Below are 17,151 nucleotides of genomic sequence, written 5' to 3'. Positions count from 1 at the left end.
GATGCATGATGACGTGCAGACCGTTTATGAAGAGCAGAGATGGAAACTACTGTGGAACACCAACTTCCAGTAAAGCAGTATATGAATGAAGAAGTAGCCAGGGTTTTCATTTTGCTCAGGATGATCTCATGAATGGAAGAAGGCTAGGAGAAATAGGCTGCCAAATTTAAGGCAAGATGGAATTCAGGAAGGAAAATGAAGTTGGCAATTTCCATGACGATGGAAATTGAGTGGGTAGTTCACATAAGTGGGTAGTCCACATGGTGAAACATGGAGCCATAACATAACATAGCATAACCTAACATAACACACAACATAACATACAACATCACACGGAGAGGGCAGCCTTGTTGTTTGTTCATTTGTTGAGTTTTGAATAACTAATCTCTTCACAATGCAATCTAGGACATCGGCATTAGCAACTTTAAGGTCGTGGAAGGCAATTAAGCTCCTCCCACCAGGCCCCATCCTCTAAAGGTCTCATCACCTGCCAGCTGTGCTCCACTGAGCGTCCCAAGAAACATGAGCCCTTGGCAGACACTCAGGCATTCCTAGCCATAGCAATACTTGACAAAAGCATGTTTTGACAATAGCTTTTGCTTTTCTCAGGCCTCCATTTTACTCCTCTTTCAAAAGCCAAGGAAGCTGCCAAGTTGAATCTGCAATTGGCATCATAACAGCAGCCCTTGGCCCAATAGATGTACCTTATGTCTGTAAGATACTTGCTGTGTACAAGAGCATGGGCCTAAACCAAAACCCTGTGGGAGGCTTTCTAATTAGTTCAGTTTCCTGACATCTTATTTTCATAGAAATGGTTATACTTGATTTTCATTGATGTCATAAGGGTGGGGTTTGGAATGGCTTGGTTAATACATGTGGGTACTATTTAAGGAGCCTCATAGAGAGGTCCCTAAAGTCTGAGGGGTCTGGAGAAGAAGATGTGTTTCTGCTTGGTAGACTGAAATTTGCAAAGTATTCTGAAATTCATGTTTATTTGACCACAACCAAGCAGCATAGAAATAAATGGCCTTCAGTTCTTCCTTTAATTTCTCTACTGCATCTGATTCAGCTTTTGCCATCGAATCAGAATGCTTTTAGCCTTTTTGCCTTTGGGAGAGTTATGAACAAATATTGCCCAAGCAATAGCTAGTGAGGGAGGCATCTCCTGTTTCTGTGTGTATATCCCTGCCTTCAGTAGGTTTCCTTGGGACAGTGATGAGAAAATGTGTGTGCTCCCAACAGAAATCCAGGTGGCTAACATTCAGGTGGGAGGGGATGAAGTCTGGAGAGGGAAAGTTTATTGGTTTCAGAAGTCCGTCTGAAAATCCTTCTTAATACTGTCTCATGGAACAAGGGCACATGGATACCTGTGTAGGATTCTTCCCTCCTGAGAGATCATTTCCTTCCATTTAGAATTTAGTTTTATGGTGCAAGGTCAGCGTTTTTATGGGGCTGTTGACTATTTTTACCTTTGGAATATTAAATGAAAATGTGTGGTTTTTCTGTTTAGTAGTACAGTCTCTTTCAGTATCTCTGTTCTCCTCATGCAGAGGGTTGCTGCTCCAGGAGAACAGCAGATTTACAGAAGCATTGCATTATTATAAACTGGCCATCGGGAGCAGGCCTACCCTGGCTTGTAAGTAGTATTGAAGTTTTGGAATCTTTCAAATATTTCCTTTCATTTGTAATGATTATTTCTGTATATTAAAGCCTTTCAGAGAAAGTGGCTATGTGTGGTATTCCTGATTGTAAATATTTGTTAATATTACAATTCTCTGTCTCTCTGAATTGCATTCTTAATGCCATTTCCAGTTTTTACCAAGTATTCTGATAGCTCAGTCTTTTATTTAACTAGATTTCTGAGCTTAAAAAAAATCTGTGGAATTCAGTTGAATGAGAAGACAATTATGTTTTTAGGAACACTTGGGGTTATTGCTATCATTATTGACCCTGTGTTTTTTTCCATACATATTTACTAATTTTAATTTTTTTAATAAACAATAAATATCCCTTGGAACAGAGACGAAGCTAATATACCTTTTTATCCACGGTGCATATCACCTCCACTTTCTGTTTCTGTTTTCCCCTCTCAGCTGCATATTTAAACACGGGCATTATTCTAATGAATCAGGGGAAGACAGAAGAAGCCCGGCGAACATTCCTGAAGTGTTCCGAGATTCCAGATGAAAACCTGAAGGACCCTCATGCTCATAAGAGCTCTGTTACTAGCTGTCTGTACAACCTGGGGAAGCTCTATCACGAGCAAGGACACTATGAGGTCAGTCTATACCTCCCTACCCTCCTGTTCTAAGGTAGCCTTAGTGTTATTTTACCTGCAACCTCCTTCCTGGGGCCACTACAGTCTTTTGAAAAGCTAACATATTCATATTTCAATGTATGTTGATAGATGTAGTGACTATTAGCACACACATAGCGCACCATTTCTTTGATCCAAAAATGCGGTTTCTAGAATCATTGCCCTTTTACTCCATGCTTGATTTTTTTTTAAAGGATAGTTTTTGTAATCTGAATATTAAGGATATAACTTGCTCTAAATGCTACCTATTTTCCTAATTATTTTAAAAACTGTTGAATAAAAATAACATAATTTTGATGGTGGAGGAAGTAGTAAGCAAAATATTGTTTAGTAAATTATGTGACCCACCCTCACACTCTTTACTCACAGAAACCATGTCTGCATGGCATCCTTGATCTCCCTCCTTCCTTAAGCTTGCCTCTCTCATGACATCTCCATATCCCACCTGCATACTTTTATACATCTTAAGACTGCAGTATAAGGCAGGTGGTGGTGGCACCTGCCCTTCATCCCTGCTCTCTGGAGGCAGAGGCAAATGGATCTCTGAGTTTAAGGCCAGCCTGGTCTACAAAGCAAGCTCCACAGCGGTTACACAGAGAAACCCTGTCCCTGTCTCAAAACACCAGCAAAAAAGAAAAAAAAAAAAGACTGCAATATAGTGAAGAAGATGCATCTTCTAGAACAATTCCCTTTAACAGTTTCAGTGAATATTGTCAGTAGGAAGATTTATGCGCTTGCTGGCACTTTGCATCTACCTCACAGGTTGCTTGAGTTAAAGCCTAGACTTGGGATGGGGACTAATGAGTAACTTCCAAGGATGAATGCTTTTTAACTCTTCTTATAAAGTAATTTGTGCAAACTGGAAGTTTTATATTAAAAGAGCATTGCCAACATTCAGTTCCTTGTTAAGCTAAATTTTTATGTGGCATTCCTCACTGGGCTGTTTTCACTTGTGAAATTAAGGCAGTGCGATATCAAAGGACAGTTCCATTATTTTCCTCTAGTGAACCATCCCGAAACCGAAGTGGGTAGTTTTCACTTTGGAGAAGCATTATCATCTTACTTGCAGTGACGATCCCTGTCCCCTAATGATGATTTATCTTTTTGTTCCTTAAATTAGGAAGCCCTGAGTGTATATAAGGAAGCAATTCAGAAAATGCCAAGGCAGTTTGCCCCCCAGAGCTTATATAACATGATGGGTAAGTACAACTCTACTGTTTTAATTGATTGTCAGGGGCTGGTGGAGAAGGAAGAACCCATGTTTACGTGCAGAGGACTTCTACTATCTTATTAGTAATCACCGAGCAAGGCTCACACTGTGTGTCATCCAGATTGCGGCAAAGCTTTCATTCAGACATGAGCAAAGAGACAATCTGATACAGTGTGTCCAACACATTTGCCAAATTCCATATTTTTTCAAGGGACTCTCAATGCCTTTTGGGTACCAAGCAATTATTGAAACTCTATGGAATGAGAAAGCAATATTTTGTAACATCTTGTAATATCTGTAAGTATTGGTTATATTTAGGTATGCATAGAATATGTTTTTGTGTCAATGAATTTATCAGATGTATAATAATTTTAGCATATCATTCACTTTATCAGAAGATTCTCAATATTCAGCCTGTAGTGATGTGGAGACACATGATCTTTGATGCATGAAAAGATGAGAATATCTGAGTCAGCTTGTGTTGCTTTTATGGATGAGGTCTTGGGTCCCTGTAGTTTTTTTCAGAATAGTATTTGAGGCTGGAATGAGATTGTGAACATGGTAAATATGCTACTTCAATTGTTTATCTTCCTGTGTTGACTAATCCACTTAATTCTCTTTGCCAATCAGAATGTATATAAATCTAGGATGTAGATTTTTTTCCTGGTGGGTTCAAGAAGTGAAGAACTAGACATACTAATCAAGCACTTATCCCCCTTGATTAATCCATTAACTGCTCAGGAAATTGTTTCCACAGCTATTTGATGGTAGACCTAACTAAAAACTACCTGTTCAGCAAGAGAGTCTTGGAAAAATGTCCATGTAGTCTCAATGCCCTGTTAATGGGTTAGCATGACTCTTTCCAGGAATTGGAGATGAGAAGGATGCTTCTGTCCTCCAATTAAGTATTCCTTTCCCTGCAAAGCCGAAATTGCAAACTCATACTCACCAATCATTAAACCACCATTCATATAAAGTCCTTTGATATTTCTAGACCTCCCTCGTATATATGAAATAAATAGGATTCGGCTGTGTGACCTATAGGCTTGTATTCATAATAAATCGTGTGATTTGAGAAAGTTGATACTGGCTGCTTGGTTGTGCATTCAAACAAAGTCCCAAATGCTCCATGCCTTGAACATGTGCAAAATGAAAAAAAAAAAAAAACCAAAAACCTCAAATTCTTTTCTTTTCTTAAATGACAGGAAGTGTAGACAGAGTTCATAGATGGGATGAGGCACAGTATAGTTTTCAATTAACTGAAAAGAATATCTCACTCAGAAGAGATTAATAATGCCATTCTATGTCTCTGGGAGATGCCTCTCCAGCTGGCCTACTCAGCATTAGAGTCATTGAATGCCCACATCAAAGAAGACACTAGATATTTCTTTATCTTCTTTAATATAATCACACCATGGTAAAGATTAGCTTCATTAAATATATTTTTGCCTTCAAGCTTTTATTGGATTAAAGAAGTGTCTTTTACTCTCAAGCATTTTACCATCTGTCTTCATAAATGGAACACCACATGTGCCTAGACTGGGTGACTTTATTAGACTTTTCAATTTTAATGCTGGATATTTTTAATAAATACTAAAAGGTCTGCTTCCTCAAGCTTTATCCGAAGAGGCAGAGTGATTTTACTTTGATTTTATTCATAACTTTAGCTCCCAGTTTTTAATCAATTGTCAAATAAGATATCTTTGCTGAATTGGGTTTAGGTTTTGCGTTCCTTGGTGACAAACTGCATGTGGTCTCTTTATTGCTAATGGGAAGTGCTAGTATTCTCAACAGTTAGTGATTTCAGAAAATTCATTCAATTATTTTATGTAAATAAATTGGATTGAGAATTGAGCTGGTACCTTGGGATCTGCCTCTCTTTTGGTTACAAGAACACTGAGCTCTCACAGCCTAAAGAAGATAAGTATGTCCCTGGAGCCATTGTCTGGCTCTTTATGTTATTTTCCATTATGGAAGGAAGTTGTCTCTTTGCTCAGATTCTGAAAATCATCCTGACAATTTTCTAGGGGAGGACCCTAATATAATTTCCAATAGCGGATTCTATCTGTAATTATGGTGGCTGCCTTCTGTTTGATTTTATGTGAAGATCTGTCAGCTGGTCAGGTTTTATAGTTTGGCTTGTTCAGGAAACTATAATTTTCTCAGAGTGAATTCACCTCCTAATCAAATGGGTTAAATCCCCTGAGTGTTTGCTTTAACTCCTAATACATTTTGATTAGCCTCCGTTTGACAAGGGAAAAAATGGCCTGGGAGATAAGCTGCCCTATCAGTTCATCAGTTTCATTAGTCTGTCAGCATGTGCTGATTATCCTATCAAGTTTATCAACAGCCTTGACTGTGTTTTCTAATTCACACATTTACATATTATTAGTGTCCTTTGGGGATCAGTGATGGATTATAATGTCTGGCTAGATTCAGCCAGCAAGTATTCATTTTTTTTTTTTTTACAGGTCTCATTCATTTACCCCTTCAGGGCCACCATCTCTAAGCCCTTGTGCTTGTTTCTTGTATGCATACGTATGTGTGCGTGTGTGTGTGTGTGTGTGTGTGTGTGTGTGTGTGTGTGCGTGTGTGTGTGTGTGTGTGTGTGTGTGTGTGTGTGTGTGTGTGTGTTTCTATTCTTTTTTGTCTTTGATTTAGAATGTAGGCAAGCTAATGGAATGCATGTAAAATACAACTGTATAGGAATGTTGTTTTAATAAATTCACTGAAGTTGTTTTAGAAAATTCTAGCTTGTCCTTTAGATTTTTCCTTCTTTTGAACATTTTAGGACTGTGTGCTGTGTGTCATTTCGCTTGCTCTGAATACCAGATGGACATATTTTCCCATTTTATTGTAATTCAAAGCAGGGTTGATTAATTTGTTCCTCAACTTCAGCTCTCCATATTTTAAGATTCCTTATTGAATTTTACCATGACTATTCATACGTAAACACACAATTAATCCAATATATAGTTGTATTATTCAACTTTGATTCCATAGGACCAAGGTGTGGTCTTCAGTAATAGGGGAATGTCTTCCTTGAAAAATTAGGTGAACTGCAAATGTTCAGAAATATACCAAACAGATACTATGTATCATTTTGCAAGCAAAGGTTAAACTTTTAATTAAATGGATAAGGTATATGAACACATAAAATGTTGAGAGATCAGGTCATAAGGTGGGTGTTAAATTTGCTTCCAGACAGTTATGTGACTTTAATTTTGAAGTACTTATTTGAGTCTTGAGATAATAAGTTGGATTGAGATGGCAGTTCAGATCTCAGTGTAGGGTAGTCTCTGAAATGAGAGAGCCTGGGTTCAGATTGACATTCTTTAGGTAAGTATGCATGACAACTAGTTAATCAGACAGCTTTTGTGCTCTTGTTCATATGCTAGCTGTGACAGCAGCACCCATTTGAAAATTGATTAAAATAATGGGTATAGAAATATTTCCCTGGATATCTGCCATGATACATGCTTTATAAATTCGCCCTCCATTGCAACATCCATCATTTCTATAAGGGTCCTACCTCCAAGAGTGGATGGTCATCAAATCTTTCTCTACTTAGTAGAATAAATATTACTCCATAGATAAGATTATTGTCTTTATATATTTATTATATAATAGTGGAGCGTTTCAAGCCATCAAAGTTCAAGTTAAGAAAAGTCAAGTGACAGTTACCTTTTCTTTGGAGGTTAGTGTTCCCATCTTTTTCAGCAACTAAAGTCAAAATCTTCCCTATATTTTCTGTAATAATTGAAAATAAAACTTCACAATTATTAATTCCAGTTGGTTTAATTTTCTCTCTCTGTTTCTCTCTCTCTCTCTCTCTCTCTCTCTCTCTCTCTCTCTCTCTCTCTCTCTCTCTCTTTCATTATGATGTATTTTCCCTCTATTCTTAGTTAAAAAAAATTATCTTTTGTTCTGGCAACCCTTATAGGTATTTATTGGATCTCAATTCCTTATCTTTATCTCTGAAACATTAGGTATATAACTATCTTGGAATATCAGACGTTAAAGATTTGTGTCTTAAAAGTTCTGATAACATAATCTATTTTATTTTCCAAGATAGGAAATAAACTCCCAAAGAACCACGTTCAACTGTTGGTATTACAGTTTATGTTGGTAACAGAAACATAACTTCTTGATTTAAATTCAAAGCTTCCCTGTGCACCCAACTGGTGTCACCCAAACTGGCTCACCATTCCCTTTATGAAATCCCCCTGCCCCATCTCCCTACTGCTAGAATTACAACTTTGCTTTTTAAAAACAAGTAAAAATTAAAGCAACCAGCTATAAAGAACACGACACTTACAGCCTTGTGGTTAATAGCTGCTGCCTTAAATATGCAGCATGTAAAGATTCAGTGCAGAATAGTTGTGAGCACCTCCTCTCCCCTCTTCATTCTCTGAACTGTTCATTCCCCTTATCTCTGCTTTGGCACTGCCATTGAATGATTCTAAAGGATTACAGAAAGCCCAATTAGGTTGTAACTTCCTATTGTTTTTCTATCAGTTTGAGCTCTTCCAATCCCAGAGGTCATTTTAAGCCTATTTACTATCGAAAATAAAGTTACGGCGCATTCTCAATGCAAAGTAATTGTTTACTTTAATTATACAAGTGATTTAGTCCATTTCATTTTGGTAATACAGCCTGGTAAGAGAGAAGGGGGGCTTCCAATCTAATCAGTGTGGTCAATAATCACGGATTGAGTAATTAGGATCACTTAAAACATCTCTTTACTGTGCTGTGCTGACTGGAATAAATGAAACAAATAAGAGCAACTCAGATTTAGACTCTCCAATGTGGTCCTGGGGGTCGCTATTGCCACACATACTCACAATCCCATTTCTCTAAGCATGCATCTTAGTAATATGGCATGTACATTTATCATCAAGGAGAAACTGTGTGGCTTTTTCAATCAGCTTCCTGATCATGCCTCCTTGTTCTTTACTGTCCAATTAGCCATTGGTTTTGTCAATAGTGCTGGTGGTTCCCAATTTTGTTTGTTTTATATATACTCCTCCTTTTTTTTTTTTTTAAGTCTCAAATACAAAGAACATTTTTTTTTTAACCTCAGGCCTCATGTAAAAAAAAAATCTCTAGCAGAGATGAACTTTTTGCTTTAATTTTCCAGTCCTAAAAAAGTATCCCATTATATAGGAGAGTTGTATCTCCAATTATAGTGGAGTATTCAGAGAGTGTGGAAAAAATAGCAGTGAATAGAAAATACAGTTAATTTATTAGGGAAATTTTGGGTACCGTAAATTTGTACAAATTTTAGAATTCTATTTTTGAGATGGTAGCTGGCATGTAAAAGCTAAATGTCATAATAACTCTCAGGGACCATTCAGCTGTTATTGACATAAAAAAATAAAACCCTCGAGAGGAGGATCTTGATAAACCTTCTAGTGACAAAAGGCAAACTTTATCACTTCCATTTTCCTGAAATATGTAAATTATATGCTGAGTTCATTGGGTAGAATTTGGATAACCATTCATTTCCCACTTAGCCTCCTATATAGTATGTTTTTAACTTCATTGAAAAAAAAGTCATGGGTGGTAGTCTATCTTCTTCCTCTCTCTCTCCTCTTTGCTGATCTCCTTCCTCCCTATCCTGTCTCTTTATCACCCTGCTGTGTTGCAGGATATATTTGGAGAATATACAGATTGATGTTTTCTTAGGATACTTTGCATGTTTCATGGTCTGTGACCAGTTTCTCCTAAGAGGATTGCTCAGCATGGGGGACATGCTGACGGACGGGGAAGAGCTGGTTTTCAACTGTAGGAGATTTGAACTGTCCACCTTTCGAGTGGAAGCATTAACACTCCAGCAACGTTAAGCTTCTCTTGCCTCCTGTTTTCCTGTCTGTAATTCTGGAGATTTTCTTGGGACTGATTCCACTGACAATCTTGAGAATCTGTATGTCAGTCCTAAATATTTAATTTTGATTATATAATATATAATTGGATTAGGTATTAATCTCTATAACTCCCTAAATACTATTCTAATTTTTAAGATAAATAAAGGCAAATGTAGATTTGAGAGACATGAAAAATTTCCTTAGGAAGTTAAATAGTCAACAAGGTAGGAGAAGTCATAAACTTTTGGCTGTTTCTCAATACGATAAATTCATAAAATTTATGAACACAAAACTACAGATGTTCGTTTCTCATTTGAATGCAGGAGCTTAAGTTGTACTTTTTATTTTCTGCTTGACATAACATCCACATTATGTACTGTGGTTTCAACCCTTGATTTGCTAGGCATTACTCTGTACACTAGAAAGGGCAGCATCCAGTTCAGCTGCATTAAATACGTAATATATTTTGTTTAAAGTTTCAATTAAACACAAGACAGCAAGATATACAGTCCCTTTGGGGAGTCTGAACACTTGAATGTCAATAGTGTGTCTGCTTAAGGACCTTGCTAAGGTCTCAATATCACTCGCTTTCCTGGAAATATGATATGAGACAGTTGATTATATTTCATTGCTATTAAAACCACAGAAGCCCACCTGTTACATTAATTCATATTTTTGCCAGTTTGTGGTAAAAAAAAAATGAAGCTCATTTTTTATTTTAAAATAAAATTATAAGGAAATGAATATATTCAAATTAATACCTAATTATAGTGTTTGTATTCTCTGATTTCCAAAAAAAATTACCATGGGTTCTGTTTGCAAAAGTCAATTTTCTGATGCATCAGTAGAAGTAAATGGGGAAAAAAGTATATTTTTAAATATTTTGCAGGATAATAGCCATGGGGTGAATCTTTTACCCAGTGGTAAATACAGGTTGGACTGCATTTCACAAATTGAAGTGCTATTTTAACTGCAAAATTCATTACATTTGCAAATCTGGCATTCTAAAAGATGCAGAGTTTGATGTCAATTTTCTAGATAGACATAGTATGTGGAAGAAAGTTTATTTATTTATTTTTTTGTCTGTGAAAAGATGCCATTTTGAAAACTCAGGTCAAAGAAATGTGAAGTTAATGTTGCATGTATGTAGAATAGGCAACTGCAAAGACAGAAATATGGGGTATCCTCACCTCTAAGAGTCTGTCAAAAGTAGAGCAAGCATTTGAATCAATCGTCTGTGACTAGAAAGCTTCAGGAAGAAAAGCCCATAGACGTGAGGGACGTTATCTTTATCCTGAAGTTTGGCAAAACTAGAACAGACATACAGAAATGGATTAGACAGACGGATCAGATGTAATGATTAATTATGGAAGGGAAACCCATAGACATAAGATGCATGTTATATCCTTCTTGTGTTTTTGTACAATTTCTTCTGTCTACTTGATATGGGGCAGGCATCCTCAGGGTAACTTGTCTTCAAGGATCACAGAGATTGGCCTTTCTAAGCACATTGCTTGCTTGCTTCTGGGGAGAAGCTCTTTGGTTTTTATGGCCCACTTTAGGGAAGAGGAATTCTGTTTTTTCTGTGGCTTAGGGAGGCAGAGGCAGAGGGTGAGCTCTCTGGAGAAAGTCAAGAAGACCGTGCTTTTGAGGTCTTCTTTCAATCTCCTGTGAAAACTTCAACACGTGTGAGCCTCAACGGTAGCAATAGAAATGAAAGTTAAAATAAAATACATAACTAATTCTCTGCGTGCTGTGTGTGCATTTGTGTCTGGTTTTCCAAACAGGTTGGAAAAAGTTGTTTCTTACAGAAAAATCTTATTTAACTTTCCCAGTGATCTTTTATTTTATTTTTCTTTGGGTTCTAATTTTATCTACATGGAGAGAGAACATTGCCTTATTCACAATGAATAAAGACAGCAAATAGAATGTGCAGGCTTTTGTTCCAGTCAGTAAGTTGTTGCTAGCATATTAATTTTGGGAAGATTTAGGGGTTGTAGAATCTTATCCTCAAGTAGTCAATAAAAATAGGATAAATGTTAGGTTTCTTGTATTTCTTCTATATTGTAGTTTATATATATAATGTAATATATAATTTATTTTATAAATAAAATATTCCATATTATCAATAAATATTACTTGTTTTAAGAATATACATGAAACACATGTCTTTTAAACTCCTTTTAAAATTTTAAAATATTTTATGCTACTCTTTGGCCACAGGAGAGTCCTTTATCATTTTCTTGATATTATTCAACTGACATTATGTGTGTTATATCTTCTCATGCTAGTGTGTGGGAACCCACAAAGATTCCAAATTGTGATTTGACTCAACGTCAGAGTGTCAGAGTTTATGTTGCTCTCCAGGGCTGTATAATAAGGTGCAAAGGCATGGTTACCAGGTGTTCTCTACCAAGGCCTAATCACAGAATGCTTTACCATGGGATGTGGTTATCAGGTGTTTTGAAGGGACTACACTTGATTGTACGTTGTGTTTTGGTCTTGAAAGGGAGAGAGGTCTTTTGCCTCTCCCCTTGCTAGTGTATAAAAAGCCCATTAGAAATAAGCTCAAGGCAGCTGGGTATTGACCCAGGGCCCTCCTGAAGCTATCCTGTGTTTCCTGTTTTTTCTTTGTCTCCTTCTATATTACCTATGCTAGAACTTCTCAGTTCCTCACTTACCCCTTCAAGGGACCCTTCGACAGGTCAGCGCTGAACCCCAACACTGGTCCCCCAACACTAGAGCACATTTTTTCCTTTTTTTCTGGTGTAAATTAAATCTTGTTTTGTTTTAAAGAACTAGTTTAGCACCCCTTTGCATGCTTGCTTGCTTCCTTCCTTTCTTTCTTTCTTTCTTTCTTTCTTTCTTTCTTTCTTTCTTTCTTTCTTTCTTTCTTTCTTCCTTCCTTCCTTCCTTCCTTCCTTTCTTTCTTTCTTTCCTTTCTGTCTTCTTTCTTTCTTTCTTTCTTTCTTTCTTTCTTTCTTTCTTTCTTTCTTTCTTTCTTTCTTTTGAGTATTTTAATAGTACATAATTCTGAAGGGGACTGTATTCTGAAGGGAAGGATTTTCCTCTCCCTCAACATATATAAGAGCACACACACAACACACACACACACACACACACACACACACACACACACACACGTTCACATGCTATTACTCCCTAATATTTGAAGGTTCTGAGCATTGGATAGGATTGGCCCCAGTCCAATAGAATTGATTATTTTCGTGATTTATTTCCTTGGAAGTAGAAAGGAAATTGATTAGCCTAAAGAACACCAGGAGCTCTAGCTGGAAGTAGAGAAATATTGACACAGGGCCTTGGCTTCTCTCCAACTTCAATTTTGACGGCACATCACAGGTTTCCTGTATTTAGCCTCACGCTACAAATTAGAACCTTTTAAAAAAATTTTTTCTGAAGTTTAACCCATGTCTTGATGATTAAGTAAACCTAATGTGATACATACTCGGTTCCACCCCCAACCTCCCACACATACCCTGTATATTTTCTTTGATGAAAAACGACTTTTCAGGATTTAAGCATTCTCTTTCATTTAATGCTGTTAGTTCCATGTTTAACCTGTTCCTGATGACCTCTCAATCTAAAACCTGGAAATGTTTGATTTTACTTCCAAGTCCTATATTCAGCTGTGAAATGTATTGTCAGAAAGTAAGGAACCTTAATTGGAATCATGTGAATTTTTTTCCCGGATGGTTGCAATAGCCATTGAGTATTTCCGGTCAGGGCTTCAGTACCTGGGTCAGCTAGACTATGTTGTTTTTATACAAAGAAGATTGGGAAAAGGTTCAGATGGAAACAGAGAGTCACAAACACCAGCAATGAAGAGTAATAACTAAATTGTGGCATAAATACATTAAAAATAATAACCAGACTTCCTACTCTCCTATTGTTACTTCTGACATTGAAGTAAACCTGAAAATTAGGGTTTGCAAGATGGCTCAGTTCCAAGCACTGGATACTCTTCCAGAGAACCTGGGTTCAATTTCTAGCACCCACATGACCATTCTAAATGATCTGCCATTCTAGTTCTAGAGAATTCTAACGCCTCTTCTGGCCTATGCAAGCATATGTGGTACAAAGATATGCATCTAGTCAAAACACACACACACACACACACACACACACACACACACACACACACACACACACACAAATAAATGAAATAAAAACCCTGAAAATTTAAATCCCAACAAGCTAATCTCTTCTAGTAATTCACACTATTGTCATACAATTTATTTCCTCAGGAATACCAAAAAAAAGGGGGGGGCGATTTATTGGAGTTTACCCTGCTCTGACACATGTAGCAAAAATGTAACACCTAAATCCCAATTGATACATAACACAATCAATTTTTCATCAGATATTAATTGGGAATGATTTGGAACCAGAGATCTGGACTTAAGTTGGAAGTCATGAAGAGATGAACAATTTAATATTTGATGTCATGAATGCCATTGTGTTTATTTGGGACAAGAAGGATTATAATCCCAGGAGGAGAGAAGAGAACAGATATGAAGACTTAATCTTTCATGGACAAACTCAGTTTTGTTGAATCACCTTTTCACAAAATAGGTTCACAAGTCTTTATGAATGTGTCCTGCTTTGTGTACTGCATCATGTGTATAGGAGTGCCCTAGGTGAGCAAACTCACCACATTAACTCCTGAGACAGAGTCTTTCATTGAACCCAGTTCACATGGATTGGCTATGTTGCCTATCTCAGTTCCCATTCCTTTAGATTGCACTGGGGTAACAAATGTTCAAATGCAACCACACTTGGATTTTATCATATGGCTGGTGGGGACCGGAACTCACTCTCTCATGCTTTTTACTGATTGAACTCTTTCTCTCCAAGTTCAAAGATTTTAATGCAATAATAATAATTACTTTAAAAAGAATTTGATCAAATACTTTGAGAAAATTTCTAAAGTTTGTTTGGGTACAATCACCAGGAATTTAGTAGAAGATTTAAAGAATAATGGATGAGACACCCTACTTTATATGGGGAAAAATAGAGTAATTAGAAAGCAGTTGATATAAGAACAAAGTAGGTGGCCTTGAATTAAATATTTATGTATGAATGGAATGTTTATAAAAGTTGATCACTGATCATTTAAATGTTTTATATAAAAATAAAATAAGAAGTGCGCCTCACCTCAAAATTCTATATGGGTTAAATAACTCATTTTAGTAATGAAACTATATAATTTAGAAGAGAATACACATTTGTATGAGATAGTGAGTGAGGGGACTGTTAGAAAAGACATCCCAAGACTCCATTGATGTTTGTTTATTTCAATACCACAGTAAATTGACATTATTTTAAAAGGTAATTACAACACAAGGTAATTGCTCAGGGAAGTAGAGTAGGTTTGTGAAAAGTTAGGAGACTAATTCGAATAAACAGTAAGAGAGTTGTGACCTCTTTACTGTGAAAACCGAAATTTGGATGCAACTGGCATAGTCTTAATTCAAATAAAATATAAATGGGCTGAAATGCTTTAAACTAGCAAAATGATTCAGAGGTTGCAGGTTCAGTTGCCAATATCCACACCGGGTAGCTCCCAGTCACCTGTAATTTCTGTTCCAGGAGATCCAGAGCCCACTTCTGGCCTCTGTGGGCAGTGCACACACTTGGGGCACATACAGACTTTCTTTCTCTCTTTCCCACCCACCCACATAGGCACAACTACAAATAAAACAACAATGAATTGTTTTTGTTATGTTGTGTCACGTGCACCTGAAATCAAGTTTGGGAAGCATCATCAATTTACTTATCACTCTATTTTGTGCTTTGTGAAGTTGGCAACCAATACCAACTTACTATATTATATGTATGTTTATTGCAGTTTACACTTGGTAACCTAAGTTGATATGTAAGTTAGCAAAGTTTTTAAAAGTCCTTTAACAATTATATTGGTGTTGAGCAGTAGGAAATCACTTTTGTTAAGAGTGACCGGAAGAGTTGTATAACGTCAGCAAGAACCTGTCCAGGGTCTTAATCATTTATCCAACTACTTCCTCGCAACCTTATCTGCAAGGAGGAGCTGCCAAATAATTTGAAGCACACAGGAATCAGTGAGCTCTAGACCATGACGTCGTGGATAACCCAATTTGTTTTCCTCAAGGAGTTGGCCTTTGCCTGAGCTGTTTAGAAAGGGGCTGTTAGGAGGAGCGACATTATCTGTTCTACATACGAAAGTGGTTTATCTCAGCCTGAAACCAGCCTAGAGACATCCAAATCCCTTTCGTCTGCCGGGGAATCGGAAATAAGTCTGGGTGGTGAACCCGATCACGACATCATCACACAGAGAATCTTATTATCCTCATGAAAGTGCCTCTGTTATGTCATTTTGTTTTTTAGAATGAGAAGGAAAATTGTCGTTGTTGCTTCTTTTCTCCTGGGGACTATAAATCTTTTTTTTTTTTATGTTTTTGTAAGTTAAAATTTATAGTCCTAGAGAATATGACTTAACCCTCCTCCAACCAGCCATTTTTCAACCATCTATCTCTATTCCTTTCTGTTTTGAATTGCCTGAACTTTCTTTCCTGGGGCCATTGCCTTTCAGCAATTCTTATAATTTCAATATTTCAATCAGGCTTAAAAGATCAGGTGTGTGCCCCTCCATAGGGAAAATTCTCTACTGGTACTTTTTGCGATTATTTCATCTCATTTGTAATTGTTTATTTATTTATTTATTTATTGTTGAATTTGTGTAGAATAGTATAGGGGAAAGAGCAAGGAATTTTTTTAAATTATTGTGGCCATACATTTCTTTCTTTCTTTTTCTTCTTTTTGTTTTTGTTGTTTTTTTTTTTTTTTTCTGAGACAGGAGTTCTTTGTGTGTGTGTGTGTGTGTGTGTGTGTGTGTGTGTGTGTGTGTGTGTGTAACAGTCTTGGCTGTCCTGGAACTCATTTTGTAGATCAGGCTGGCATGGAACTCACCAGAGATCCACCTGCCTCTGCCTTCCACGTGCTGGAATTAAAGGTGTGCGCCACCACACCTGACTATGAAGAAGCATTTTTAAGGTCAGCCGTGGTTTGTGATTATTATTCCTTTTATTCTTGTAATTCAATAGATGAACCTAAGACAAGGAAGTGAACCTGCTGGCCAATGTATCATAGTTAGAAAATGATTTTCCATGAACACGAAGGTATGGTTCTCTCCCTACTCAGCTTATCCTGTATTAGCTATGGAGGGCAGGTAGTTCTTTTAATCTGTAAAATCCAGTAGCGACATTCTTTTATTGTCAGTGAGAGGAAGCCATAAAACTGCAGAATAGGTTTCATCTGCGGACCTGCTATGAGCAGTTGGTTATGTTAAAATTCCTTGATGAGACTACATTAGAAAAAATTATACATGCTCAGATGTGCAGACTAAGATGACTGAGTGAACATATGTCAGACATTTGCCAGCTTGCTACCCTACTGTATAATATACTGAGTATTGTCATCACTTGTTAAGATCCAATGGATGAATATATAAGATTTTCTAAATTATAAAGTATTATAATGCATACAGGATACTTTATTAGTTTTCTTACACTTACCATGATTATATATGTTATTTATGAATCTCTACCATGCCATTTCCCTATATCTTGAGCCTTGCAAATTGATGTTACTTACAAATTCTTACTAAAGAAAGTGGCCATATACTAATTCGCCAGTGGCTGTATCTGAGGAGGAGCAGGTAGCAATTGAAGTTCAGAGTGTCAGCCCACCAGGAGGAAACT

The 17,151-nt window shown here is 36.9% G+C and overlaps 1 protein-coding gene across 2 annotated transcripts in view; it reads left to right on the top strand.

The window, feature by feature from the left end:
- Nucleotides 1-17,151, top strand: part of Tmtc2 (transmembrane O-mannosyltransferase targeting cadherins 2) — a 415,948-nt gene that overhangs the window by 254,809 nt on the left and 143,988 nt on the right. For both annotated transcript variants that reach the window (XM_042263186.2, XM_076553853.1), the window contains exons 5-7: nt 1,551-1,636; nt 2,094-2,278; nt 3,438-3,516. In XM_042263186.2, the coding sequence (XP_042119120.2) occupies nt 1,551-1,636; nt 2,094-2,278; nt 3,438-3,516 (350 nt within the window). The remainder of the gene's footprint in view (nt 1-1,550; nt 1,637-2,093; nt 2,279-3,437; nt 3,517-17,151) is intronic.

Source organism: Peromyscus maniculatus, chromosome 18 (assembly GCF_049852395.1).
Source record: "Peromyscus maniculatus bairdii isolate BWxNUB_F1_BW_parent chromosome 18, HU_Pman_BW_mat_3.1, whole genome shotgun sequence".
Taxonomy (NCBI): domain Eukaryota; kingdom Metazoa; phylum Chordata; class Mammalia; order Rodentia; family Cricetidae; genus Peromyscus; species Peromyscus maniculatus.
Note: the sequence above shows the minus strand (reverse complement) of the source record. Positions and strands in the feature narration are given on the sequence as shown.